The 27,767-nt window shown below is 38.5% G+C and overlaps 1 protein-coding gene across 3 annotated transcripts in view; it reads right to left on the bottom strand.

Annotated features, from left to right (window-relative positions):
* Positions 1–27,767, bottom strand: part of TTC39A (tetratricopeptide repeat domain 39A) — a 48,594-nt gene that overhangs the window by 4,598 nt on the left and 16,229 nt on the right. Inside the window, exons 3-17 of one of the 3 annotated variants that reach the window (XM_074832064.1) lie at positions 24,859–24,990; positions 24,630–24,706; positions 24,076–24,143; positions 21,143–21,207; positions 18,578–18,677; positions 17,371–17,436; positions 10,959–11,067; positions 10,250–10,317; positions 10,060–10,119; positions 9,125–9,286; positions 7,422–7,513; positions 6,274–6,394; positions 3,867–3,978; positions 1,142–1,256; positions 332–448 (exon numbers count right to left, since the gene is read on the bottom strand). In XM_074832064.1, the coding sequence (XP_074688165.1) occupies positions 332–448; positions 1,142–1,256; positions 3,867–3,978; positions 6,274–6,394; positions 7,422–7,513; positions 9,125–9,286; positions 10,060–10,119; positions 10,250–10,317; positions 10,959–11,067; positions 17,371–17,436; positions 18,578–18,677; positions 21,143–21,207; positions 24,076–24,143; positions 24,630–24,706; positions 24,859–24,990 (1,464 nt within the window). Of the gene's footprint in view, positions 1–331; positions 449–1,141; positions 1,257–3,866; positions 3,979–6,273; positions 6,395–7,421; positions 7,514–9,124; positions 9,287–10,059; positions 10,120–10,249; positions 10,318–10,958; positions 11,068–17,370; positions 17,437–18,577; positions 18,678–21,142; positions 21,208–24,075; positions 24,144–24,629; positions 24,707–24,858; positions 24,991–27,767 lie in introns of those variants that run through there. The other 2 variants (XM_074832065.1, XM_074832066.1) reach the window with 2 other exon arrangements.

Below are 27,767 nucleotides of genomic sequence, written 5' to 3'. Positions count from 1 at the left end.
TTTAATACATCTTTTACGAATAAATAAACAGACTATACACATTATTACATTTTGTTATATATTAATTATTTCTTATGGAAGCCTTTGACATTCCTATTAACACCTTTAAATTTTTTTTTTTGCTCTTATCAGAATGGATGTGTAAGTCACAGACTGAATGATCAGATAATGTCTACCACTAGAAAGGTCCAAACCAAAACTAAGCGTGTGTGCTTCCTTTGAAAAAATGAAACAAATTTCTATGATATTAATGAAATGTTTCTGCTTCCCGCTACCAGTAAAACACCATACTGACCCACCAGACATCAGCACAGGCTTTTCACTTGCTTACTTTGCTCTTTCCAGTAGTTTTATTGCTTCCTGTCTTCTATCCTGGTCTAGATACAGTAGCGCCAGCTCCAGCAAGGCATTTGGAATTAGATAATGGTCATATTTTATCTTCTTCTCACTGCATTGGAAAAGAAATAGCCTCAAAATCTTGAAATGATACATTGCTTCCCTCATTTAACAGCTCCAAATAGAAATAAATAGGAGATTAGCTAAGATCAGAAGGAGTAATCAATCTCTACTACGACACTTGTCATGTTCTCTATTCAAAGCTACCTTCCAGGTTCTTAAATGTATATTTTGCATAACCATCCTACACAGTATGTTATTTCTCAGGATTACAAAGTATTGCCTTTATTATCATCAGGGAAGTATTAGAAAAGACGATAATATTATGAGCTCTATGCATGTGAACTGACAGAAACAGATGCCATTCACTCACTGCATGATGTATAGAAGTTCCAAGTATAATCATGCTGTTACCTCTCTCTGCGTTTGGCTTTTTGGGTACAGCTTCTTCTGGTAAGAGGAAGGGGCCAAAAAAGATGGAAGTGGTATGTCAAAAATTTTATGCACCTATAGTCCCCCAAAAAGGAGAAACTATCTCAGTAAAAAGTGCAGATTTTCAATTCTTCTTCCATACATGCCTAACACCACCAGCAATTAAAATTGTAATTCCTTGATATCAAAGCGACTGAAATATACTGCAGTCCTCTCCCTTCTATTTCTATCATGGTTGCATCTCCTCTTACTTGAAATGAATAGTTACCGAGAAATTCAAGAGCTCTCCTACATGCCAGGTATGAAAACTTACTTTAAATAGATGTAATTAAAATGGTCTTCTGCTTCTGAGATCTTGCCCAAATGCTTGAGGCATAAGCCCTTTAACAGTTTTATCACGCACTGGTCATCTGCTAGTAATTCTGTAGCTGCAAGATGAAGTAAACAGCACATTTTAGAAAACTCTAGAGCAGCAGAGACTTTCCTACCTGTAGGGAAACTTCTACACAGGTAGGTGTGTGCACAATCCATTCACTGGAACACAAGACAGAAGGAACTAACTGGTCAATTTAGTTTATTTAGTGCAGAGACAAACATGCATCAACCTTTTCATAGATCTATCAAACTTTGTCTAAAAATTGTTGGGCTGTTCTTTCCCTCCCTACTCCCACTGAAAGGCTATTCCACAGTCTTACTGTTCTGACACCTAAAAACTAATTTAAGGTGTCCACTTTGGATATATTGAGGTCCAATTTATAATCTCTTAACCTTATGCCTTTATTGCCCTTTAGTATGTACAGCTCTTCTCTTTCCTTGACTTCTAGTCACATGACCTACTGGTATGCAAGTGTTTTATCAATTCTCCACCTTTGTTTGGCTAAACGAAAAATATGCCAAACTTTGCTACCTGCACCTCACATATCCTCACCTTCTTACCATACCTTCTCTTCACCTCTTCCGAGTTTATACTTCTGAGTGCCCGGGGTCTTACCAGTCTTACCAGTGCCTAGTTCCAAGTCATTGCTATCAACACCCTTTCTCCATCAGAAAATTTTTGCATAATTCATTTCAAAGAAAACATCTGGCTTTTTCATGGCTGTTCCATATAGGCAGCTTAGTCTTAAAGTTTACAAGCAAAATCTTCAGCTTGCTTGCTCATTTCCAATTCATGAAATACTAACTAAAAAGGATTTCTGCAAAATGTGTGATACCGCATCTTGTGCTATTGAATGTCACCCTCTTTTCACCACTCCAAACCTTACCAAGTTCTTCCTCTATCACGCCAGCTGATTAAATGCTGACGTACTGCATGAAACAGCTGCTTCCCTTTGGAATATGCAGTTGGAGGCCTTGATCCTACAACTGGAGTCACTCTTATTGCTAAGTCCCACAGAGGCCCCTACATACATATGTCACCAAAGCAAATCCCAGAGAAGATGCCCACAGACTATGCAGCAAACTAACTTAGAAGGAACAGGGCAAAAATTGACACACTAAGTACGTGCACAGCGAGATAACTCAGGGCCACAGAAGAGTTATTACATAAGAATTAAAAAAACCCCAGATCAGTTGTCTCTTCTGGGCATCTGTCCCAAGAACACATTCACATACATGTATTTCCTCTATTTATAACATATCCTACAGAATGCTCTGGACTGTATAAGCAAACATTTAGGGACCTATCCTGGATGCAAATCTGACAGGCATAATTGTATTTCTAGATGTTATTCACATATTATATCATAAAGCACTGCTAGGACAGCATCCTCAGATTCATAATTTTACAGTGTTAGATTCTTGAATCTAACAGTAATACAGAGAAAATACTTGAAAATACAATAGTTTAGCCCCAAACACTCAGGAAAGCTCAAGGAAAGTATGACACCTGGAAACAGCATGTGACTATTTGGAACAGGTAATAATTTAAATTGTTGGTGTGTTTAAAATATATCCCCCTTTTCGATTACATGTCCTCATAGTGTTTTATAAACATGAATCAGATTCTACAAATCCCTCCAAAAAGCCAGCCTTATCCACAATTTACCAACTAAGAAAAAAAGGGAACAGAGAAATAATTCACTTATTCAAAATAATGTAACAAAATGTGTGACAAAGAAGGTGAAAGGGTCAAAAGCCTCCTTCTAAGATGTCACCTTCAGTGAAAATATTTTTCTGTTATCTTTTTCAATTAATTAAAAATGAGATAGCTTTAGCTAGTCTTTCAAGCAGCTCTTCAAATCTTGTGTAACACAATGTGCACAGGAAGACCAACGTCCTAGAAAAGACTGCAATGCAGTGATTTAGCCCATATTCCTTTGTCAACAGGGGCTTGATCCTTTTGCAGGAAGGTAGTATGTAATTAGAAGATCAAATATTTAGTAAGGGAAAACTTTGTGAGAAAAGCTGTGCAGACTGGTTGCACTCCCACATGAGTTGGGAAAGACTGGCAAGAAATAAACATCAATTCAACTTTCTCATGGATGGTTAATTAACAGACTGACAGAAGATGTGGTAGCAGAGCCTGTTTCAGTTCAATACGATCTTATGCTCATTCACAGTGCAAAGGAAGCCCATCTCTGATGTCCCAGCTTTCTGTCGCATACTGTTGACACACAAATACCATTCGGCCCAAGGTCACATCATAAATTGATAACACTTTTAAAACAGAAGAGCGACTTGTCTCCTTCTATTTATCCTTTAAAATTGAAATACAGTATCTGAGAATGACAAAGCTTCATGATCCAAGTAATCAAGTCAATGCATATGCTGATTTTGATCTAGCAAAATAAACAGTCCTTTAATACATGTCATAAACTATTCCTAATACACATCTGTGGATGGAAAATCACTTGCTACTATTGTAAGTTATTGCTATATTAAAAAGGAAAATTATTCCTATCTGCATCAACAGTTTATGGTTTCATTATCTACGTTCCTCCTATGATCAGATTAAGTTTACTAATGAGCGTCTCTATTCACAGATAATATCTTTAGCTATTGCACTGTAAAATACCTGCTTCAACCATATCACTGATTACCTGAACTTCTTGCCAATGCTTCTTCTGCTTCAATTAAAGTCTCTAACATGCCTTCTGTTAAGTTGGGACATTTTCCAATTACAGCATAGCCATTCCAGATATACATCATTTCCTAGGGTCAGGGAGAAATGACAGCATCATTAATTACAATAATGGATAAATGCAGTTATCAAATACTTTAGTGAATTGCTGTATGATGAAAAAGTTACCTATTCCTTAAATAAACAATCAGTTTGTCAAAACTTATTTTCATTGCAACCAAAAACTTGTTACATTGGTTTTCAGAACAAATTAGTCCTGGAAGACAAGCAAAGAGCCATTTACTACACACAATGCAAGGAGGATTGCTTGAACACAATGCAAACACAATCTCACTTATAGATGAAAGCAAGTACCAACAAAACAGACATACTTAAAACATTCATTACAGATGGGTAACTGTCCCTTGATTAGGGTCTCCTCTTGTTTTATCCTAGCCAGGGCAGTAATAACTACAAACAACTACAATGTATTGCTTTCATAGAAAAAATATGAAATCTCAGGACAGCAAAACAAAAAGAAAACCAAAACCCCTAACCTTTAAGCCAAGCTTCAAACCAACCAACAGAATGTTAGAGCTGAACTATAAACCCCTTAAATTCCTCAGGTTTGTTTGATGTTCCCAACAAAAGTAACTTCTTTCATATTCAACTGTTCTTAAGAGTAAATTTTATCAAAAACTGTTGGTTTCATTCCTATTATTATTGGGGTTCTCTCTTATATCACCAGGCAAAATGTGCCCATTGCCACTAGCAATCACAAAGTTAAAGATGGAAATATTATACAGACTTAAGACTAGTCCTCATGACACATTATTTATTTTATTTATACGACCTAGTCTGTACTTGATAATTCAAAACTTTTCATTAAAGTTTCTGTACAGAATAACTGAGTTCTGGAACTATAGTACAAAAAGTTGTCAGGCTATAATAGATGAAACAACATGTTAACCCTAGTCAATGTTGCTTTCACCATCTGGTCCCTACTGATTGGAAAACCTGTGCTGAACTTACTGTATTTAATACAGATTTGTTAACATGGGTTTGAAACAGAAGTATTCAAACTACAGTTATTCTAGGCTAAATCTCTGAGCTAAGACTTGCTTCAGGACTCGCTCTTCTCAGCAAGACCCTTCACGGTGAAATGAAAAATCCTAGAGATGAGATGCTGTTCCCAATTCCACATCCTCAGAGTGCTTTTAACTGTTCAGCTGCGGCATCTGCTGCCTCAGAAATGCAACTGCAGCAGAAACAAAGGGCGCAGTGCCCGGCCACTCCAAGGAGAGTTCTTCCTAGAGAAACCTGTTCTGCTAAAATCCCATTAAAATAGCCCAGCCAAACCCCAGGTGTGCACGTTTCTTATTCTCTACAATCTTTGAAACCTGAAAGGCAAATCAAAGTAACCTAATTATTTCTCTCGTTTCAGTCTTAAGACTCAGTGGAAAGTGGCCCCTAGAGATTACTCACACTACGCTGTAACAACTATATTTCTTCAAGAAGCACTGTGTCACATACCCAGCTGGTGGGCTGAGAAATGACTACTCACTGGTGTCTCCAAGAGGCTTTCCTTATTCAGACATTTTCTTAAAGAGTATTTACTAATTATCCATCTGTTTCTCAAACATAACAGCTCAAAGCACTGCAAATATTAACATCACTGCACTTGGCAAACCTGTGGACTCAAAATCCTTTTATGTTCTTTTACATGTTCTTCGCAGACAGGTTTTTTTAAGTGCACCAGGAGCAAGGCAATGGGTGCCTTATGCAGCTGTTCTCATCTGGCCACAGGGAACTGGCCAGCATTACAGGCAAAAAGAAAAAAAACAGACAAACAACAGTATGCAATGGTTTTCTGGAGTGGCTACACGTTCGGTTATTTCATCCCCACACCCATGAGTTGTTCTGGAGAGCACCAAACTGCAAACATTCAGGGGCACATTCAATAGCTGCTTACATGCAGTCCCCAACTCTTGCGTGGTTTCCACCCCCTCCTCCCTCTGTAACTTGTACCTAAAAGTCTTCTTTTAGTAGTCTCAGTAAATGACACATGACAGAAGAGACCTAGGGCAAAGTTCCTCAAAAGCGAATCAAAAGAAAGCTGTTAGGAGCATGCTAGTCTATTGCTGGAATAATGAATTACACATGCAACAAATTTATGTGTCACAAACAACTGGCTTAGTTCCCTGTGGCTGGTGCATGCCCCAGTTTTACAGCATTCCTCGCATTCATTTGGCTTTGCTTTGGGAACATTCCAGTCTCCTGCAGAGGTTTTACCTTAGAAACATGGAAAGATACTATTCTAATTATCTTGGTTTTATTTCCATAAATTAAAAAAAATGTTAAGGGAGGGGGAAATATTTCTAACTTACCAAAGGTGGAACAGGCAAAGGAATGGGGTTTGAAGAAAGATACCGTCGAGCTTTCCGAATTGCAAACTTTTCTGTAGGCAGAGATTTCCCTGCAATTTTCAGTTTCAAACTGGGAACAATCCTGAAAGTTTAAAGGAAAATGTAAGGAATTTTTCCTCTGTGAACCTCTGGGAAAAAAACATTCAACTTAAAAAAAAAAAAAATCAAACCAAAAGGAACTTTAAAAGCTGTTACACACTGAGCTATTGCTACCTCTGGGGAAGCTGAGCAATACATATTCACAAAAGCTGTCTCTATGCAGGGCACGTATATCTCTAGGCTTCCTCTTTAATCAAGCAGGAGGAAGAGGGACTCTTCCTCACCCAAAGAATAAATTAGATGATGCACCTAATTTATAAAGGGCCCATCTCTCTTCACAGATTAAGAGGCAAACTAGCTTTTGTCAGTGTTCCTCACATTCTCCCAAAGATCAAACCTATTCATTTCGTAATGGATCCCAAATCCAGTGAAATTTGCTTGTAATGATTATAAAAGATAAGGAAAACCTGAGAAGTATCAATATATTATAAGCACATAAAAAAGTGACATTTTGATTTTATAGAAACTGTAAAAAACAAAATAATCAATATTCTTTGCCCCTGCAACATTTAGGCATTTTTGGGCTTGAACATTACAATCAGGTTAACTCACTGTGTTAATAATGCATATATTCACTTGGACATTTAACTATTTCATATTCCTCTCAGACTCAAAACCCAAGAATCAAGTTGTACTGATGTGAATTTTCGCTAAGGAGGCACACATCTTGTAGCATAATCCATTGAAGGCTTTCATATCTTACATGCCATTTTGATTAAAGGAAAGAACTGCAAAAGAATGCGAATATTACATGCTACAGCAGCAGCCACTGTATGGCGGCTGATAAACCTACTATCCTATCCCTAAAGTATTTCCAGGCCAGGAGAAATCTGTCTGAACTCAGGGTCCACTTTATTCTAAGGGAATGTTTCATTCTGCAATTTCTTACCAATCCAATGTTATTTGTGCAGATCTTCCAACTGCACAATGAGTAATTTTGCCTCTCTTCCACTAACACTGTGAAGTGAAAAGATAGGAAACTGTTGTAACTGGGAATTAGGAAATTTTACCTAAATAATTCAACTTCACTGTCTCCAAAAGGACTGCAGTCATCTGGTCCAAACATACTGAGATAAGCAGCTTTCATGTAAATATAAGTAGCCTGCAAATGCAATCAAGAATATCTATATAGAAAAATGAATTTACAGCATTGCCATTATTGATATAAAGCACAAAACAGCAATAAAGAGGAAAGTTTCTGCTTCTGCCCACAAACAGATATAAACTTACAAAATTTTGAGCAAGAGATAAGTATTTTAGAAAGCCGAGTATAGAAATATTTTTTTATTATGTATGACTTTGTTTACTTTGTATCAATTTATAGTTTATGTCCAAACTCCAGGAACAAATGTCATGCTTGTGTAAGGAGAATTTTTATTACTCTCAGGAATACACACTAAAAAACTTATGAAAAGGTCATGCTCAGAGAAAAAAAATAATACCGTATAGTCTATGTGTCCAATCACAACTTGGTAGTGTATCTCAAATATTAAGTTCTAGAAAACAGTTTTTGAAGGGTTTCATGATTTCAGATTATGAAAAGTACCAATTTCATAGGGATTCCCAAGCAATGATACATTCAGCAACCAAGGAAAACAAAGCAGCAGAGGACATTACAATTCTTGCAACAGCAGAGAGTAACAGTTGCTGAGTTCTTGAGTACTGCCTTAAGAAGTAACCATAAGTTTCAGGAGTTTTCTGAAACATTTTAAGCTGTGATTATTTATTTACACAGGAATCTAACAGTGAATACACGTGACCATCTTTCATTCAGCTCATGTAGTTACTAGTTTGCTACTATCATGTTGCACCATAGATAACATATTAATAGGAAGCATCTTCTCTGCTTCTCGAAGGTGCCGGCAATATAGTGTAAAACTCCACACAGTTTAAAAGGATACACGTTAATATGAATTCTACAGCATTTCAGGATATTGAAGCTTTTAGCCAGGTGGTGCACCCCTGACTGTGGGAGCTATTCAGGCTAATGCACCTGGACTGGAATCCCCAGGGGCACCGGGGTCCACACTGCCGTTTTCACCCGAGTGTGAGCACCAAGATTTTCTCTCACCTGGTTGCTTGGACCTTACGTCAGTTTTGGTTCCACTTGGCCAACACATACAGTGTGTAGTAGAAAAAACAGAGATACCCTCCCCACACACACAGTCTGATCACATTAAGAAGAAACAAGCCTCCAATCAACTACACTCCTCCACCCCAGGGTCAGACTTAATCCCTTCTGGCAGATTTCCCTGGGGCTCAGGGGAAGACTGGAGGGAGGAAAGCTGCTAGGGTTCTGGATGGAAGAGCTTCTCCCTTTCAGACACACAAGGCAAGGCGCCTCTTCTAATTATATTTGTTATCCTGGAGGCACCATCATGGCTAGCCTCACTCATCACCAAAAGAGCTAATATCCATAATGTAATGAAAGAAATGGCAGCTTGCGCCACTAATTGCAATGTGTTGATGACACAACGAGTCAATACACCGCCAAACATCTTTAACAATCTGTTCTTCATCTACAAGTCAGGCCCAAAAGATTTCTGTTTGCCCACAATCTGTTCAGATTTGAATGTCTGCAGTTCACATGGTTCTGTAAGAGCCACAGCAGACCACGTTTTGTTTTACAATCTTCATCTTCAAAGCTACAAAAAGTCAATTCAAGTTAATATATACTACAGGGCCTTCTGCCCTCCTGTTCCACTTAACTTACCTTTGACCAAGTGTTTTCTTTGCTTAGCAGGTCTGCATAGAAGAAAGCCATCTTCCACTGGCGCTTGTAGGTGAAGCACCACATGAGCTCCCAGTAACACATGTGATGAAACTGCTTCCAATATTGCTGAGCCTCGCAACATTCTTCATACCTATTAACTGCCTGAACACAGAGATTTCCAAACACTGCCTTAATCATGTGTAAATGCACATATACCAGTGCTTTAAGAGACACTGGGGCTCCATGATTTGTCAGCATGGCTCCTGCAACTTCCAAATTATTAACAGCCCAGTATTCCCCAAAATCACATCTGTTGGCTTCACACAAGAGATTCTTGGCTCCACAGTCATCCTGGTGTTAGCAAATTCACGCTGCCACAGAGCTCCCTATTCCTGGAAATTATATTAAGTTCCAAGCCTAGGCAAAATGAATGTTTGTGTCTAGGGAAATTAGGAAACTAAAGTCTAAGGACAGATGCTCTGCTGACATTTATTGTTCAGCTCCAAAGATTTCAAGGGAGCTACTGCACTGCACACCAGCTGATACGCTGCCCCAGAGTATTTTGGACACACATTCTTCTCCTTCCTAATTCTTTCAAGTCTTTTATGACTCTCCACTCAGACTGAAGGCAAAGGATTACCACTGGATGTTACTAAAGACACAACTTGCTTCAGGATAGGAAAGACAATGAGAAAACTGTGTCATTCATACTGGTGGACTAGATTATCACCAGAAATTGGGAAGGGTAGCAAAATGAACTGGTCAAACAAGCTAGTCAAAATAGTTTTCAAAATTCCTGTTTGTAATTCATAAAGTATAGATTACATATAGGCCAAAGTCACAGGAAACATTAGCCAGAAAGGAAACATTGTTCCTGGAGGAGTTTTACTGAAGCTTTTGAAACTTGCTTTCCCAAGAGCAAAAGGATTACTTACCGCATCAATATTACCCTTTAGTGTTTCTATCCTGCCTGCAAAAAACAGGAATATGGCTCCCTGTAATAAATAATAATAAAAATACAAGTATTCTGTAACAGTTTTCAAGCTGACCATACAGTCTAGATCTTTGTTATTTGGAAAGAAAACATTAAACGATCATACCAGATTATATTATGATTCATTTTACCTTTGGATAGCGAGCCAAGTAAGGCTTAAGTAGTCTTTCTGCCTCCTCAACATTTCCTTTTCCTGTCCCTAGAATGCATAAAAATGCAAGTGATAAAAATAGTAAGAACAGAAAAAAGGAAAAAAAACCACAACAGGAATGCAAAGTACTGATTAGCCATACTCATCTGGCCAACATGTAAGGTCCTCTCTCTGATAAGTAAGGCATAAATACAGGTCGGCATTGCACTAAGCCAGCAAGCAGGAAGACCTGAACAACATTGTGCTTACTGACATGAAAACTCATCTATGCATAGACAAACACATTCTATAGAATGCTTTAGCAGGAGATAACACAGGAGTATGTCTCAGCGGGAAGCTGTCAGCTCCCAAAAAAGTCAGGGATGACACACGAAGAAAGTATTCAGGAAGTCATTACTTACAGCCATTATTTTAACCTCCAAAATAATGCACCTGACTACTAAAGACAGATTTAGTTCTCACAACTTTCCTTGCTATCCTCACGGTCTCCATTCTTGTCAAACAAACCTCCATCTTGAAGATTAAGATACTCTCTTCAATTATGACCACTATTGTAAAATTACCCACAAATGTAATTTAATCTGATCATGAACAAACAATTCACCAACAAATAGGTGATGGAATCATCTTTTTCCCCCTGTGTCCCACAAGAACTAATCAAATCCAAGAGTTATTATAAATAATCTTACCTAACACAAAGGTCATGAAAGTATGATAGCAAAGCAACAGCATGGTACACAGCACCGACCTAAAGCTGTATGATGATGCTCCTTCTTGAAGCTGCAGCAGACCATGCTCCTGTGCAAACAGAGATGAGGAGGACAAAGTATTGAAAAAGTACCAAAGCTGTGTTTTGCTAGTTTGTTAACTTCTGCAGCGTCATCTACAGATTGCTCACTCAAATTCCCAAAATCCACTGACATACATTGCTTACATAGCAATCAAAGATAAAAATACACACATGAAGTTATCCAACAGTTTCTCATGGTGCTACTGCTTAGCCTGGAAAACATCTGATGACAGAGCAGCAACTTGGGATGTATTACATGGTTAACATGAGAGAATGTGAGACAACTTATCACCATCATCCAAGTGCTGCTAAACAGCATTCCAGAAACAAAAAACATAAGAGTTTTGAAATGCAAGGCAAATACAATTGTGCAATGTATCCACGTTTGTTGTTATTCACTATATAAGTAAGTTAAAGATATCAAGAAAAAAATAAAATCTGCAACTAGCAGGGCAAAAGATGACAGGGTAAAAGGATGTTTTTAAGTATGCTAAGAACAAAAGGAGCTTTGCAATGATGTTGGCCCACTACCACCAGTAGAAAAATATGATGAAAAGAAGAATATTTCTCTTCCATTTGGGAAGAACTAGAGCAATCAAGTATAACACTGTAGTCCTATTCAATGAGAGCATGATGGATAACCAACTTTAAGGATTCAGACTCCTGAGGCAACAGCATTTAGCAGCCCATTCTAGAACTGGTTCCATGATATCAACAGGAAGAATATAAATACGCAAATGTATTAAACATGAGATCTGCCTGCTAGTAAACACGCACAGCAAGATCCACTGTGTGCTGAGAAAAATTGTGTTTAAAAGTTATACTATGACTGCAATGGAAAGTTACTGGAACGTGATGTATGTGACTATAAGGACATCTTTTCAAACCAGCTACACTATAAATAGGGACCCTGAGGGATGTCTATGGGAGCCACTGCAGATTTTCATCTCTTGTGTGACCTTGTCAACAGAGGGGTGTTATGCTACTTCACCTTTACCACTTACTGTAAACCCTGAAGCCTGTAAACATATTTTCATCATACATGTACTTTTTCACTTAACTAGTGTGGTTAAGTGTTTTCATAGAAATAAAATTATTTTGTGTTTTTTTAAAAAATAATTATTTATTACATTTATTACTGTTATAGGGAAAGGTACTACTAACACATGTATTTGCAGGTCAATTAGTTCAACATCTAGCCTGGACAAAATAATGAAAATACTGACTTGTATGTCTCTTCAGAAGAAATTAAAAGATAGTAAAATCATTACTGACAATCAGTGTCTTAATGGAAATCAAGCACTTGGCAAAATAAAGCCAACTTCATTTTCGGCTGAGAGCAAAAGTTTGATAGATACAGATAAGTAAGGAAATACAATACATTCAGCTTCTTTAAACTGCCCAGATGAAAACCACAGATATTTGGATTTTTAAAAAAGTAGCACTATAGCACTGTGAGGTAGAAGTAAGACAAAACATTCCGTGGAATGAATTTTGGCAGAAAAACATTGTAGGCCAGATTTCTAAAGTACATTTTTTTGAAGTGAAAAACCTTCAGGCTGGATATTTCACTGAGCCTTTACTGACACCAGTACTAGGCCTCACAGTATTTTATATATTCCATATAATATAAAAATACATATAAAATGAATGCTGATCACATTTGTGAATAGCCCTAAGAATAATACAGAAACAAATTTTATCAGTCATACAGAATAATTTAATCATTTGTCAAGTTGATCTCACTTATGCATTTTAGTCTCAAATATGTATTTTAATACAGCCAAACACAAAGTCATCATCTGTATGGGTAAAGAACGCAACCCACACCCACCCGATGTGGGACTACATCCTGGAACGTAGTAACTGTGAAGTAACTGGATTAAGAACATTGCCCACTCATCAGAAGAGGGCTACAGATCTGGCATACTTGAGCCTAAATTCTTAAACCGAGTAGTTACACGGGTATGGGAAGCTCACTGAGCAAGTTAGTTCACTCTGTGGTATGTCCATAATCCTATTTTGTTCAGTACAGGTATTAAAGAATGCTTACTTTTCACTCTGCCACTTGAAAACCCCCAATTTTTCATATTAAAGTAACAATGTAATCAGTAGACACAGTTTGAAAGGCTGCAACAAAGCTGTTTCTCCTCAAAAAAACCTCTTGTAAATTGCTTCTATTATGACGAGACCCCGAGGGAAGTAGGATGATGAGGGGTGTCGCTGGGAAACATGTTTTAGATACCACACTCAGCCAGCCTCCCTGGGCTGCCTCTGGTGGCGGCTGGTAGAGACAAAGGTACTTCTCCAGGGAACAATTCAGCACAGAAGCCCAGGTCAGACATTATGAATCACCTTTTCAAGCACCTACTCTCTCCACAGGGAGCCTACAGAGATTAGCCAGCAAACCTAATCAGTTAAGTGAGGTGTCACGAGTTGGGCAATACCCCCCTGTAATGCTCACTGGGGATCAAACTGAGGATCTCGGAACCAAATCACAAGCAGCTACTACTTGAACCTAAGGAGAAACTCTGTAAACGAACTACACTCACTGGTGCCAGTCACTAAGTGAGTATATAATATTCAATTGTTAGGACACACCTTCTAACCATAAATAACCCACAAATATCTCCCACACCTGTGCCACGGGTGATATGAGCAATCCCAGAACACCAGGAATGAACTTCCAAATGAAGTCTATTACAGGGCATATTGCTACAATATAAAACAGATGTCAAGGCAGCAAGTGCTCGTAATTCCTCCAAAATACTTAAATGACATTAACACATTTAGGTTTTGTTTTCACACAAAATGTAAGTTACTCTGAAGGGCATAAGGTATAATGCAGAACAGGGAGCAATGACAGTTCTTGGAGACAAATGTGATCTCACCTTTCTGTGTGCGTTGCTCATAACACCCCACGATCTCTTAATTCCTAAGACTGTCACTACATTATATTACATCAGTATCTCATTGATTTGATCCTTGTCCCAAGACATCCAGTGCTCTGTCATTCAGGACTCCCCATATGAGCAGTGGGGATTTCCACAGTGAATGCAGGACAAACAAGGACGATGCTCCAAACCATTATCAGACAACACTGACATGGCTTCATATTTATTTCAGTTGCCACTGACTAAAATCCATCTATATTCCTGAAGCGAAAGCTCTTGAATGATATTTTTAAATCACTCTCTTTTAATTAGGGATCTTGACAATGAAAGCAGAGCAAGGTCATCATTCATGTCCCATGACCTGATGACATTACCACAGGCTTAGCAAGGATGATGGACACTACTAACAGCTTTTATGAAGAACTAATTAAACTGGTAGACAGGGCATTTGAATATATCCCATGAAATAATTTTATATTTAACCTTCATTTAAAATGTGCAGAAGAGACCAAAATGCAATTCAAAAAGATGCTTAGTGGGAAAGTGGAATTCAATTTATTACAAATTGGCACATCAAAAATATTCTTCAGCTCGGCTGCTTTGGGAAAAATGTCCTCCCACATCAAAAAGTATAATTTGAAAGAAATTGGTTCTATCTGGTTCCTGCCTTCCCCTGAAATCATGCTGTCATCTGACCCCCTGACAAATTGCACTTTAACATATGGTGAGCTCATGTCAAACTTTTCTACAGTGTAGCAGCACAGTATTTATAATCGTCTATAAAATAAAACCAAGAGTAAATATCAGCCAGAGACCTGGCAGAGGAATCAGCAAGAAGGGTTCAAAGCTTATATGGGAGATAGTGCCAGGACTCTTCTGATCTCACATCAGAAGTTAATTATCATTAAACACAAAAAGTCCAGATGGGACACATACTCCACCTACTGCCCAGCGAGTGGGGAAGGCACGCCTCCCCAGCACAGTGTACCTGAAGGTGTGCCATACATACCTCTGCCCACAAAAAATTTCTCACGAAACAGGGCAAACCTGTATCGAACCTCAATGCCCAAATGCAGGGCCTATGCCATTAAACACAAATAAACCCGTGTTTTGACTAATGACACAGGGGAAAGGAGCTTGAACAATGAGAAGGGCACAACTGGCACATCTTGGACTGGAAGGGAACAAACGTGGCCTCAGGCTACTTTTATACTTTGTTGATCTTATCCTACCTACTATTTTGAGACTCCAGACTGCTGTTAAGTTGATCATGTTGTCCACAGTGCCCACAAATGGCTTAGGAAGTAATGGAGCTTTGGGCATGTCCTCATTTACTATCAGACATGACATGTCTGAGAGACAATTAGAGCCCCTAGGGGGAAATCTGCTGGCTTCAAGGCAGATTAGTATTGTGGAAGATATCACAATGCAATTTTATATCCAGTTTTAGTAAACACATGACCCATACCAAAAGCAAGCTGTCCTCCAGCGCACTGTAGCGCTCTCAGGTAAATTGTAAACAGCTCAAGGCATTAACCATGACTCTTTTGTCTTTTGCACAATCTGATGCTCACCATGAGCATTTAGTGGAAAAGACTGCAAGATCAAACACAGATGTATTCAAAACTCCTTTCTTCTGGATGGGGTGCAGCACATGACACACAAACTTTCCCTCTCCTCCTCTGTCACTTCCTTTCACCTTCTAGACTCCTGCCTGTTCTGCAGGGGATAGTTTCCTCTTGCAGGCTTTGGAAAACCACCACTGGAAAAGACTGCAAACGCAATTGCAATTTTGGCTTTAGGCATCTGACTCACAAATGTTAAACATGGAAAGACTTTTCTAGGATGTTAATGACCACCAATGAACTTTGATGACCATGTTTAAAATACTCCTTTTTTATGGTGTGCAGACAGCAGGTTTTTGCTTAAATTTATGGTAATCTAGGTCATGCTTCAGTGAGTTATTAAAAAACTGGAACAGGAGCTGACTCATCAACACAAATATCAGCCCACTCATAGCCATACAAGAAATCCCAGGGCCAAAAGAAAATAACAGAAATTCAATTAGAGGGACAACCTTCATCTGCAGCAATAAGATGAATGTTCAGCAAAGTATTCTCAGAACTCTGCTGGTAAATGAACTGCCCTTACATTTCTAGGAGAATATTTTGCTTTAGATGCTCTTTCTTTACATAACTGACAGGTAGAACTATTTGATTTTTGCCTCTACTGCTTGTGAAAAAACTCCTAGTCAGCTCCTGGAAATTTCCAAGTTCTGTAATTCATGCTCTGCCAAAAGCTCCTTGATTTTAAACTAGACATTTTATTTTCAGATCTAAGATCCTTCCTGTAAACTAATAAAATGGTGATGACACTCATCCACCTGTCACCTAAGGTTGCAGCTCTGATTAAGGAAACATTTTTCTCCTGGAAACTTGTTTTGTAAATAGGAAGCATTACAAAAGAGTTAAGTTTTAACTGGTTTATACAGCTTTTGTTGTGTCTGCAGGACATCAAACGTTTACCTTACCCAGCAATTATGAAATAAATGTGACTAATGGTTTAGGTTAAATGGACCGTGTTTTCTTAATCCAGGAACCCAACTTTGAGTGAATCTCATGTTCTGCTGGTAGAATGAGAGACAAGGGCAGGTACGAGGTATCAAGGCCAAGATATTCCCATAAATTTAGCATCCTATTTTGAAACAACAAACACACAAAAACCTAACACAGCACTTTCTGTGCACCTGCCCTGCAGAGTAACTCAGGTTCATGCGAGTTTACTGGTGCTTCATTACTGAATTTCTGTCCTTAAACTGCATGCACAAACAACATAGGTCAGACTGGTTGCTCTCCAGGCAAAAAAGCACTTACTCTTTTAGGCAAACAGAATTTAGGTGCCACACTCAAGTTATCAGTTGCTATTAAAGACACGGAGAAAAAAAAAATCAGAAATGAAATAAATTTTTTTTTTTTTCCCCCAACTGGATGTCATGCAGGAACCTGTCAGAGACATTCAGATACCACAATGACAGTAACGATCAAGTAAGCTAATATATTAAAGGCTAAGAATACAGTTTTAGCTATGGGTTTCTAAGCACAAGCATACATCAAAAGACCAGTAACTAAAAAGCCAATTATGTCAACATCACTGTCATTGTCATTGTCTTTACCATGTTTCACAACTGTATCATCATTGAACAATGGTATCACAGTCTTTGAAGTGTAATAGTTCAGACAAAGAAATAAAGGAAAACTGAGCTGCATGAAACCATCAGTGCTAACAGTGCACATGTGATACCAATCAGAGTGTTTCAGAGGGTTACAGCTAATGTGAGGAAGAAGAGAGAAACTTCTGTCTCCATTTTTTAATTTAAGAGTGAGGGGAACTTACCAATAATATTTAGTTCACATTTACCTTGTTTCCAGAAAATCCAACAAACTCCAGTAATCTCAGAATTCGTGCAGGAAACATGGACAATGTCTACAGAAGAAATGCAACAGTTATGCAGTAATGGATTTTCTGCCTCTCAGCTACTAGCCCTTGCACAGTTTTTCCAAATACAAGAAATAATAATTAAAATTACTAAAACCATCTTACATGTCTGACAATTTCCTGGGTAAACACATACACCTGCTATATTTTACGTACAATTTAGACAGAAATATTTAACACAGAGACCCTGTGTCTCCAAGATTCCCTGCACAGATATATGTTTACACAGCATATGCTTAGTAACTCTAGTACTTCTTGAACGTTTCAGAAATACTGGATGCATACCACACAGTACATATTTGTTCTTTGTGCAGTAAATCTAAGATTTGGGCATGTGCCAGACTCACATAAAGTAATGCAAGCAAGGGGAAGCACCAGGCACTTTCTGCAGCCCATCAGCTGAACAACCATGTCACCCCTCACCATCTCTGGGTCAATGCCTCTCTGACATACCAGGAACTGTTGTCCTGTGCCATTTGACCACTCGCTTTCTGACGAGAACACAAGCAGCAACAGCCAAGAGCGAGTGGCCTGAGCAGCACCCCAGGCCCCACTCATGTACCTGCCCCACCAACTGCCCTGCTAACAGCCAAGTCTCTGGTTGCTTTCCAAGTGCCAGTTAAACAGTAAATAGAAGTCAAAAGCACAGGCCAACTGCTGCTTCTGTGCAAGGCTTCTCCTGGCCCCCATCCCAGTGGGTCCCTTCTCAAAAGACTACACCACCTTCCCCTCCAAGTACCTCCTAAGCATTGGTCACTTGGCTAATGAACACCCTCACTGGAAGCCAGGCACAGGCACTCAGCTGTATTCTGAAAAAACATACCCTTAGCCCATGGCAGATGAGATAATTTCTCAGTTGATAATCTCCCCATGAGGATGGGCAAGCGGGTCTGCACACACAAAGCAGTGTTGCCCATGTTGCAGGTAGTAGCCTCTTTATTTCTAAAGCGTATTTACTACCTGATGTTCTTAGACCAGAGACTGGGATCCTGCAAGTGTCAGCGCACATACCTAATTTTAGCCATATGATCAGTAACACTGATGTCAGTGGAACTTCTCAGGTACTTATTAAGGTAATTTTCAGGAGGTTGCAGGACTTCAGCTCAAGAGAAGAACTGTTGGTACATACCAGATTAAATGCTCCAACTCCAAGTTTTACACCTCCCTCAAAATGAAGATGGTTCTCTCCTTTGACATAATGTGGAGACTGTATGAGACTGTCCAGCTCCCTGAAATGCACAAGATTCTGTTACATTGTCAGTAAACAAACTGATTAACTATAATTCAATAAGAAAGTAACCCAATTACCTTGAACTACATGGTAGTTCAAAAAAGGTCAATTTCTCAGCTCACTCAGGTGAACAACACCTACATTGTCTTGACTTTATCAACAAATCTTTCTGTCACATTACTATCAATTCAAAAATATGGAGTGCTGGAGACGAATTCCTGTCAAATAGACATAGTCAATTTGCAACCACATTTCTGCCTGAAAATGTTTCAAGAATGTCTGTTGGGAGCAACACCAACTTTTACTACTGCAAAAAGATGACAGGGCACTGCAGGAGAGTTAAATTTAAATTAGCAAATTTGATTTGAGTCTCACTAATCCCTGGATTAGGTATTCCCTTTTTGTGCATGTTCATTCAAAAGAACATTTTGGTATATATAGGAAAATACAGTTGTAAGAAATATTTTTAAATGGGCAGGTATATCAAAAATTACTTTTCACTTATTTTTCTAACTTCCATAGATCTCAACTTTGTAGTGTCCCTTTATTTCCCTGTGTAATCCAGCTGGATTTGAACCTGTTTTGTCTCCAAGCTTTCTATAGCTATGTGTTTTTCACATTCTTGTTTTATTTTGTTAATTACTAGGAGAAGAAAAACACTGTTTTAATGGCAGCCACATTTTTCTGTTCAGGCTGTCATGTTTTTATCTGCTGGTTGTTGCCAACAGATATAGGAATATTCATTGTAACTGCAGTCTTTACAATGGACCCGCATTTAGAGTCACCTTAAACCCACACAAATATGGACACTGTCATCTCCCTCCCTTTCAGCATACTTCTGGAGAACCTGGACTGGATGCTGGTTTGTGTCTGCTAGACATGTGACTTTTTGTGACTGTTCTGAGTCCAAATTTAAAGTCCTAAAGTAAACTAAAATATGATGCATATTTAGTTTTCACTTTTAAAAATTATTCCTATAAGTTTGTACTACTGTGAAATTTTTCTGATACTTTTTATTCACTGGCAATAAACAAATGTTTCATTCTGAATTGTTTTATTTCATTCCATCTTTTTTACAGTGTATGGTAACCTTTTCTCCCTGAAAGAGAGTTTTAAAACTTTTTATCTTTGCAACATTCACTCCTCCTGTCTTTTCAGGGTTGCTGTTGTTATGGATTACCGAGCAGTACTGATGACAGCAGGGAAAGGAAAGATGGCTTTTTATATCAGAAACTAGGCTGTAAAACTACTGATCAATCAAAGCAAATAAAGTCTCATTTCCATATTTCATTGATTTCTGTGTAACCTGTTGCACCACACTCTCACCAAAAGTGCAAACTTCCCACATCAAAGGTACAGTACAAAAATCATAACTGCCAATCTCACATACAAATTTTCCCTTTGTTAAAATAAATCATTTAGTAATATGCAAGTTGTCATTAGAATTCTTTTGAAGAAGGCCACCTAAGAGCTACTAGATTTGTAACACTTTGTTTTAACCTATACTAGAGCTGATCTTAATTTACTGAGGCACAACTGAGTGTGCTTCCCATGGTGTATATTTTAATTAATTTTTAGAATTTACTATTGCACTTCAAAACTTTTTGCACATATTGAAAGCAGCTCTCCATAACTTCCTGGATGGAAAGAACTCTGCTTATGCAGATGTTTTTGGCTTATAGATACTAAGTAATGGGCATATTGTGAGTTCAGATAAGCAACCCTGCTTATCATTTTCAGTAGCGTGCACTTTCTCTTCAGAGTAGAACCACTGACATACTTAACCAGATTAAAAGTCCAGCTAACCAAATATTTCACTCAGACAGTGGCATATGCTTGGAAAAGCATGCCCTAGGAATTGACTGTTCAGGGACTTCATGACGCAGAGAGACTGCATCTGTTCTACTACGCTAACTAGCCCCTATAAATCTATTTTCTGTAAGTTTGTTTAATCTTTGTTTGAAGTCATTTATACTTTCCATTGCAAGCTCTTTCAGTTTATTGTCACTTAATTTTTTTTTTTTTAGTTTCATGCATTTATTATGGAATTACTTGTGCTTCAGCTACTGGTTTTGAATGTTCCAAAAAGCTGCAGCTAGAACTATAAAGAAACACCCTTTCATCCGCCTAATGAGTGCGAGACCTCCAAATTGTGCTATGCAGACAATGAGCACTACACTGTTTAGAACAGTTATTTTTTGACATAATTTCAAATATGATATTTGAAGGAGGCAAACCTTTGGAGTTAACAGGGTTAGGGGTCCACTATCTTTACAATCCAAATAAACCATATCAATGTCCTTTGTTATGCAAAGGAGGAATTTGTGTGGGCTGAGAAAGACATGAGGCCCATAATAAAGGCTGCAATAAATACAACAGTAATTAATTTGTGAATTGAACAATTTGACCAGCAGCACATTTTACTGAAAGAGTATGCTTAATCACATCATCACTCTGACTCACCTGTATGTTTGGTAACTGTTTCGGACTTTGATGCCTCCTTTAATGAAGCTAACCATATTCTCATCCTGTTAGAAAGGAAACACATTAGCGATATGAATTTATAAACGTTATAAAGAGCTTTTGTCGCCTTGAGATGAACACATGCCTCGAACATAACCATCACAACACAGACAATATAAGTCTCTGAGAAACAATACATGGATTTAGGATTTCCTTTCTATATTAAAATATTTTTACTCTGCTCAGACACATACGCTTTATTTTGATGGTTTCTGTGATTAGTTTAGCCCTTGTGACCTTTGGACCATCTGAACTTGCATTAATGAACAGAGGGGCTAAGCTAAAGAATGGCACCTAAGGTACATGCATTTGTAGCTGTTTCAGAAAACAGCCTTCTCTCATTTTCCTTCAGCACAGTTAAGATCTGAACATTTCCTCCCTCAGCCCAGATACAAATAACTGCCTGTCCTCAGGAGTCTACAGAATATAGTTTCACATCCTAAAAAGGAAGCAGGGTAAGTAAAGTTATACAGCATATGCTCTTTCTTGTCTGAATATTCAAGTACCCATATGAGATCCATGCTAGTATGGTAACGTTACATTACAAGCTATAATGAACTTAGAACTTACAGCAAAGTGTATCTGGGGGACCATTAGTTTACAGTTGCATTCCAAGAGAGAAGTCTGTAGTCTCATAACTCTCTGGTGGCAGTTTCTTGCCTCACTCATCACGTATGATCTGTCATTCTGGTTTGTTTTGATATCTGCTGTTACTTTGGGACAGGAAGACTACATGTGTTTTAGCAGATGATTTTTCTGTGATGGCATTTTAAGAGGCTGTATGAAGCATTGTGGAGAAGATGGCATAGATGAACATTTGGTTGTTCTACTGTTATTGTTAAGGAAACAGGGACCAATTGTGCTCATCGGTATGTAAACAAAGAGACAGAACCTGCCTCAAAGAGCTTTCCATACTCCTGTAAGTCAGGAAGATAACTCAATCCAATCAAAGTTACAGTTCAACTTTGTCCAGACTTTGCTTTCTATTAACTAGTATAGGAAGTCTAATGGCCTGAACTGAAGGGCAAGGGCTTACTCCTGCAGCCTGCAACACCACCACTAGCCTGTGTCCTTTACAGTCATCCTTAAGCAACATTATCAAGAGTGGTAATTCAGGACAGAAACTGTGCACCATAAATGAACATGTAATTCCTGATGATATACCCCAGAAACTCGAATCCCAATCACATGCAAACAAAATAACTGCAAAAAAATGTGATCCTGTTTTTCTTTGTTCTGTAGAAAAAGTCAGTTTTTAATTAGTAACTGGGGGGCGGGGGATTACAGCATACCTAACCATATGCAAAGGTTCAGTTATATTTTCCTTTGAATGGAAAAATGGAAAGAGTAAAGAAGATGGTTTTAAAGTGTTCAAGTTCAGAATACTCATGATACCAGTAACAGAGATAACCAACATGAAAACAGTCCAGCCCTTGAAAAATCCCGAGACTAATTTCTGTGTGTTTTCACCTGGATTTGGTCATTTACATCAAGCATCAAAACTAACCCACTTCAATAGCTGTTGGAACCAAGTGCCTTTGTTTAATTTTTAAAACCAGTTCATGTGTTCATGAAAAATTAAACACAGAATAGAAGAGGAAGCAAATAGACATTCTTTATGCAGAAGAGGACAAGAAATTACTTTTTTACTCCTAAATCTCTCATGTATCTATAAACATTTTTAAAAGCAGATACCTGTGAAAATAATGCTTAAAACCAAGAGACACTGCATGAAAACACTCCTTTCTCACAGCCACAACAGAAGTTATGAAAAGACTTGCTTCCATAGCTTCAAGATATCACCCAAACTGTCCCCAGTGCTAGAGGCTACTCATCCCAAAGGAATATGAAAATAGGTAGCTACACCTTGGCCATTTCAAAGACCACCATCTTACCATAAAGTCACCATCAGCAGCAGTCTAAAAACCTTCAGAAGAAGCTACTCCACTACTGGTTTTGCTATGAAGCAATAGTTTCTAGCAGAGGGGCATGGTAGATCACTGAAAAGGGTTACGCGGTTCATAAACTATCATAAGCAATATAAATCAGAGACCATGTGGCAACTCCCAAACACTATAAAATCACCACCTGCATTTCAGTCTCTACCAGCATCTTTGAGCCAAGAAGCAGAAGCCCTCTGTGAATGTGACTTTTTATTAACCCCTCTGCATAGATGAAGAGGCCCACTGTCATAGAGCAAGTACAACCAAATCAAGAAGAAAAATCAGTTATTTCAACTATGATTAACAATTTAAATTGCAAGCTGGAGCCCAAGTAAGCATTGCTAATGTTAATCCATCAAACAAATCAAGCTTCATTAGTACAGACAAGATAAAATTCAAAGAGGGAGAGCTCCCCTTCTTTTAAAGACAGGCAGCACTGTTCAGCAAAAGCATGTGTGGAGCCTAATAGCTCTGCAGACCCTAATAGCTGTTTAAGAACAAACAAGTGAGAAAGCAGTCTTAGGAAAGCAAACACCAGCCTGACTGAAACGAAAATCTCGCTTGCATTCCAGCATAGTACAACTTCAATGACCATCTCTTCATTTTTTTTTTTTTTTATTCTGATATCCCAACACACAGTATTTGAAAATCGGTGCTTACTGCAGTGACATTTCACACATCCAAAAGGGACTGGAGAAGTCCATCGCGGGGGACTCATATCAAGATAAGCATTTTTAGATAATCATGAGATAACAAAACATTCTACTAACTCATCAGCAGATAGTCCAGACAAAATCCAGATTTAATCCAAATGAGAGTCTTACATCATTAGGTCAAACTAGGGTCTTCTACCATTTCATTAATTTTAAGAAAATAAACCTGTATGGTGTGTACTTTCTTTTCCCCAAAGAGCCCTGCCGGAATCCATACCTGGAGGAATGTGAGTGCTGCTCTCTGAAGTAAACATTCAGCATAGCAAATTTCTGCATGGATTTCCTCTAGTGTCACATGGAGAGGGGAAGAAAACAAATCAATCAGATGAAAAGTAATTAAAAACACTTAGCCCATCAATATAGGAATAAGATCACAAAGCTCAAAATGAGAAAAATATTTTCCAAATTTGCTGTAGTGTTTCGGTTCTAGACTACTGAAGTAACTCCAAACACAAATGACACAAAGTTACAGAAACTTTGCAGGAATTTCTCTGGTGCTTTCCAGGAATTCCTGGATCTGGAACCTGTCTAGGCATTTTGATACTTTTTTCTAGGTTTTTCTTTACCCAGAAATTTTTGGAAATGCTGAGTCAGCAATCAACAAAAACAGTGATTTTGGCTGTGGTGACAAGCAATTGCCAAAACACTGATCCAGCAAATGTTAAATCAGTGACCTCACAATCTGCAAAAACATGTTGTGTGAACAATTCTACACAATTCAAATTGCAGCAAAAAAAAAGAGGAAAACATGCATGTTAAAGATAATGTTACCTTCCGTAAAGTGTTCAAGGCTTTGTCTATGCACAAGGTTGTTGATAGAATCAGCTACTGTAGACTTCTTCCTAAATCTGCAGAAAAGTTCAGTTTGGTCATTCTGAACATGAAGCATCACCAAAAGAAAACAATATCTTTCAGCTGGCCACCCATACAGTCACTAACATACCTCTAGTGCTCACCAACCCTCTGTCACCATTTCTGGACTGAATTGCTCCACACTTACTTTTGACAGGTGGCTTGAGCTTCCTTCATTGTGTTTCCTGCATTCAGTATGTCCTGAGGATCAAATGTCATCATAGCTTGCATTTCCAATATGGTGGCATAAGTCAGTGCATGATACATACTATCTTTAGTTCTGAAAGAAACCACAAGATGCAAAGCAGAGCTGATTATGTAATTTCTTTTAAAAAACAAATACAAATCCAACTCCAGAAATTTATCAGCCTGATGGGAACAAGGTCTAAATGAACTAGGAATCAAACACAAAGGACATACAAAATAATCAACAAGCACTAACAGAGTGAAATCTGTACAAGAAATCATGTCTACAGCTCCAGTTCTAATAACTGTGCTAAAACGTTCCAATTATGAGCTGAGGATAGGTATTTAACATACATAAAGCACAAGGAATTAACCATGTGGCTAACCATTCAGGAATGGAGTATCTAATGAATACTACAACACATGACACAAATCCAGATATTTTTATTCTAATTTTGGACAGTTACTCGGGATAGACTCAAGGAGATAAGTAACACAATACTATGACCGTGGTCAAAGTACAAACTTCTTCCATCAGATCTCCCCACCAGCAGCATTCCAGTCTACGTCAAACATTACAGCTTTCTCCTTCTCTCCCCTTCAGCCAACCTTCCACCCCAATCTGTTCAACTTTAATATTATTCTCTGGGATTTCAGATGGTGCCTCTTCTGCAGAAAGCCAAAAACTTTGGCATTAGTGCAAGGAAAACAATTAACTCCTACATGCAGCCAATGCCAGCATCTTTCCTCTGGCAGGAAGAAGGGTTCATATATTGCACATGTTTACAGCATTCAGCCAGTACCTGTGTTTGGTATAATCCTCTGCAAATGAATCAAAATATCTTCAGGCATAGAGGTTCAATCAAGACGACTTGGGAAATACGTTGAAGGGCAAGCTCACATGAATTCCTGCCACAGAAACTCTCTGTAGACCTTGCTAATTCACCCCTGACAAATAGCACAACTTAGGCAAATACTGCTAAAGAGCAACAGTTGCTATTTCAATTGTTTACACTTTTAGAATGGATCGGATAGTTCTATATGGGAGGGAATATTTAAAAATACTTGCAGTCAAACAAGTATATCCTTTTAACAAAATCTCCACCCTCAGTACACCTATTCTCAATTCGTGTACTTCAGGTGTTTGTTTCTCAAAATAAGCCACTTAATTTTCTTTTTCTTTCAAGGAGAAAGTGGTGTGCCAGCAACGTGCCCTTGCTGCAAATAGGACTAATGGGCTACGTTAAGAGGAGTGTTGCTGCCAGCAGGTCGAGGGAGGTGATCCTTCCCCGCTGCTCAGCACTGGTGAAGCCACACCTGGAGTACTGTGTCCAGTTCTGGGCTCCTCAGCACATGGACATACTCGAGAAAGTCCAACGAAGGGCAATGAGGCTGATGAAGGGACTGGAACATCTCTCCTATGAGGAAAGGCTGAGAGAGCTGGGACTGTTCTGCCTGGAGAAGAGAAAGCTCAGGGAGTTCCTATAACGTACAGAAATACCTGAAGGGAGGATGCAAAGAGGACGGAGCCAGGCTCTTTTCACCGGTGCCCAGTGACAGGACCAGAGGCAATGGGCACAAACTGAAACACTGAAGCTCTGTCTGAACACCAAGAAACACTTTTTTACTATCAGGGTGATCAAGCACTGGCACAGGTTGTCCAGATGTATCCTTGGAGATATTCAAGAGCCATCTGGACATGGTCCTGGGCAACCATGTCAAGGTGGCGCTGCTTGAGCACATGATCTCCAGAGGTCCCTTCCAACCTCAACCACTCTGATTCAGTGGTTCTCTTTTAAGTGCAAAAGCCAAACTTTTAAGACACCTCAATCCATTTAATTTCTCCCCTGGAAAGACACTTGCCTCTGCAGGTTTTGATACCTGGATTGAATTGAAAGATAATTTTAAGGATAATTTAAGACAATCCTATATTAATCAGTGATCTAATATCTCACTGTGGTGACTTGGATCCCTTTAAGTTTTCTAACAGTTCATACATTCTTATGCATTAATTGTTTGATTCAATGGATTAAAACACCCTTAATTATCCTCAGGTGTCCCTGATGTTTGGTTAAGTGTTTTTCAGAGCCAAAAAATAACCTTGCCTACATCTAACACAAGCCCTTCTCAATGACATTATGCAATAAAATCACCAAAGAAAAATTCAAGCAATGATACAATCCTGACTTTCTTTATATTTTTTGAGTTCTAGGGATTAAAATAATACCTAGCGCTGGTACAGGGAGCCTTACACAGATAACTGGTTCTTCCCTTGTCAACGTTCATACTGACGACAAAGGGCTACTTTTTCCAATGTACACAGCACAGAGCAGACTGGCTGTACTGAAGAAATTTGCAGTGTACATCTTTAAGCCCCACTGCAGTCTGTGTTTTGTGGCTGTCCTTAATTCCTAGTTGCCCTCACCACATCCACAGGTTACCTAACAAGCTGCTCTAACCAACATCTAAACCAATCTAGCACAAAAGGCATTTTGGGAAATCATAGACTGCCATTAAGTGCTATGAGCCCCAGACTACACTAACTTTCAGTACGCCACAGTCCATCTCATCTCCAATGTGAGTAAGAAGAACAGACAGATAATAGAGAAATTAGTTTAAAATCCAGTGGAGTCAGGACAGCTCTGTCTTTGCCTCCTACATCATGATTCTTTCAGCAGACTGATAATGTAAAGTAGAAAAAAAAAAAAAGAGAACACAGTATAAAATGCCAGCCTGATGAAGTGTTCCTGTTCATTTGATTACTCATCAGCCTCAGTGGGCGCAGAGGAACACACTTTATCTCATATTTATTAAAATAAAACCCTTCCAAAGGTTCAAATTCAAAGCATGGGGAAGGCACTAAAATAGTCC

The sequence above is a fragment of the Strix aluco genome, chromosome 8 (assembly GCF_031877795.1).
Source record: "Strix aluco isolate bStrAlu1 chromosome 8, bStrAlu1.hap1, whole genome shotgun sequence".
Lineage (NCBI taxonomy): Eukaryota > Metazoa > Chordata > Aves > Strigiformes > Strigidae > Strix > Strix aluco.
The sequence above is the reverse complement of the archived record's forward strand: the minus strand, read 5'-3'. Positions and strand labels throughout refer to the sequence as shown.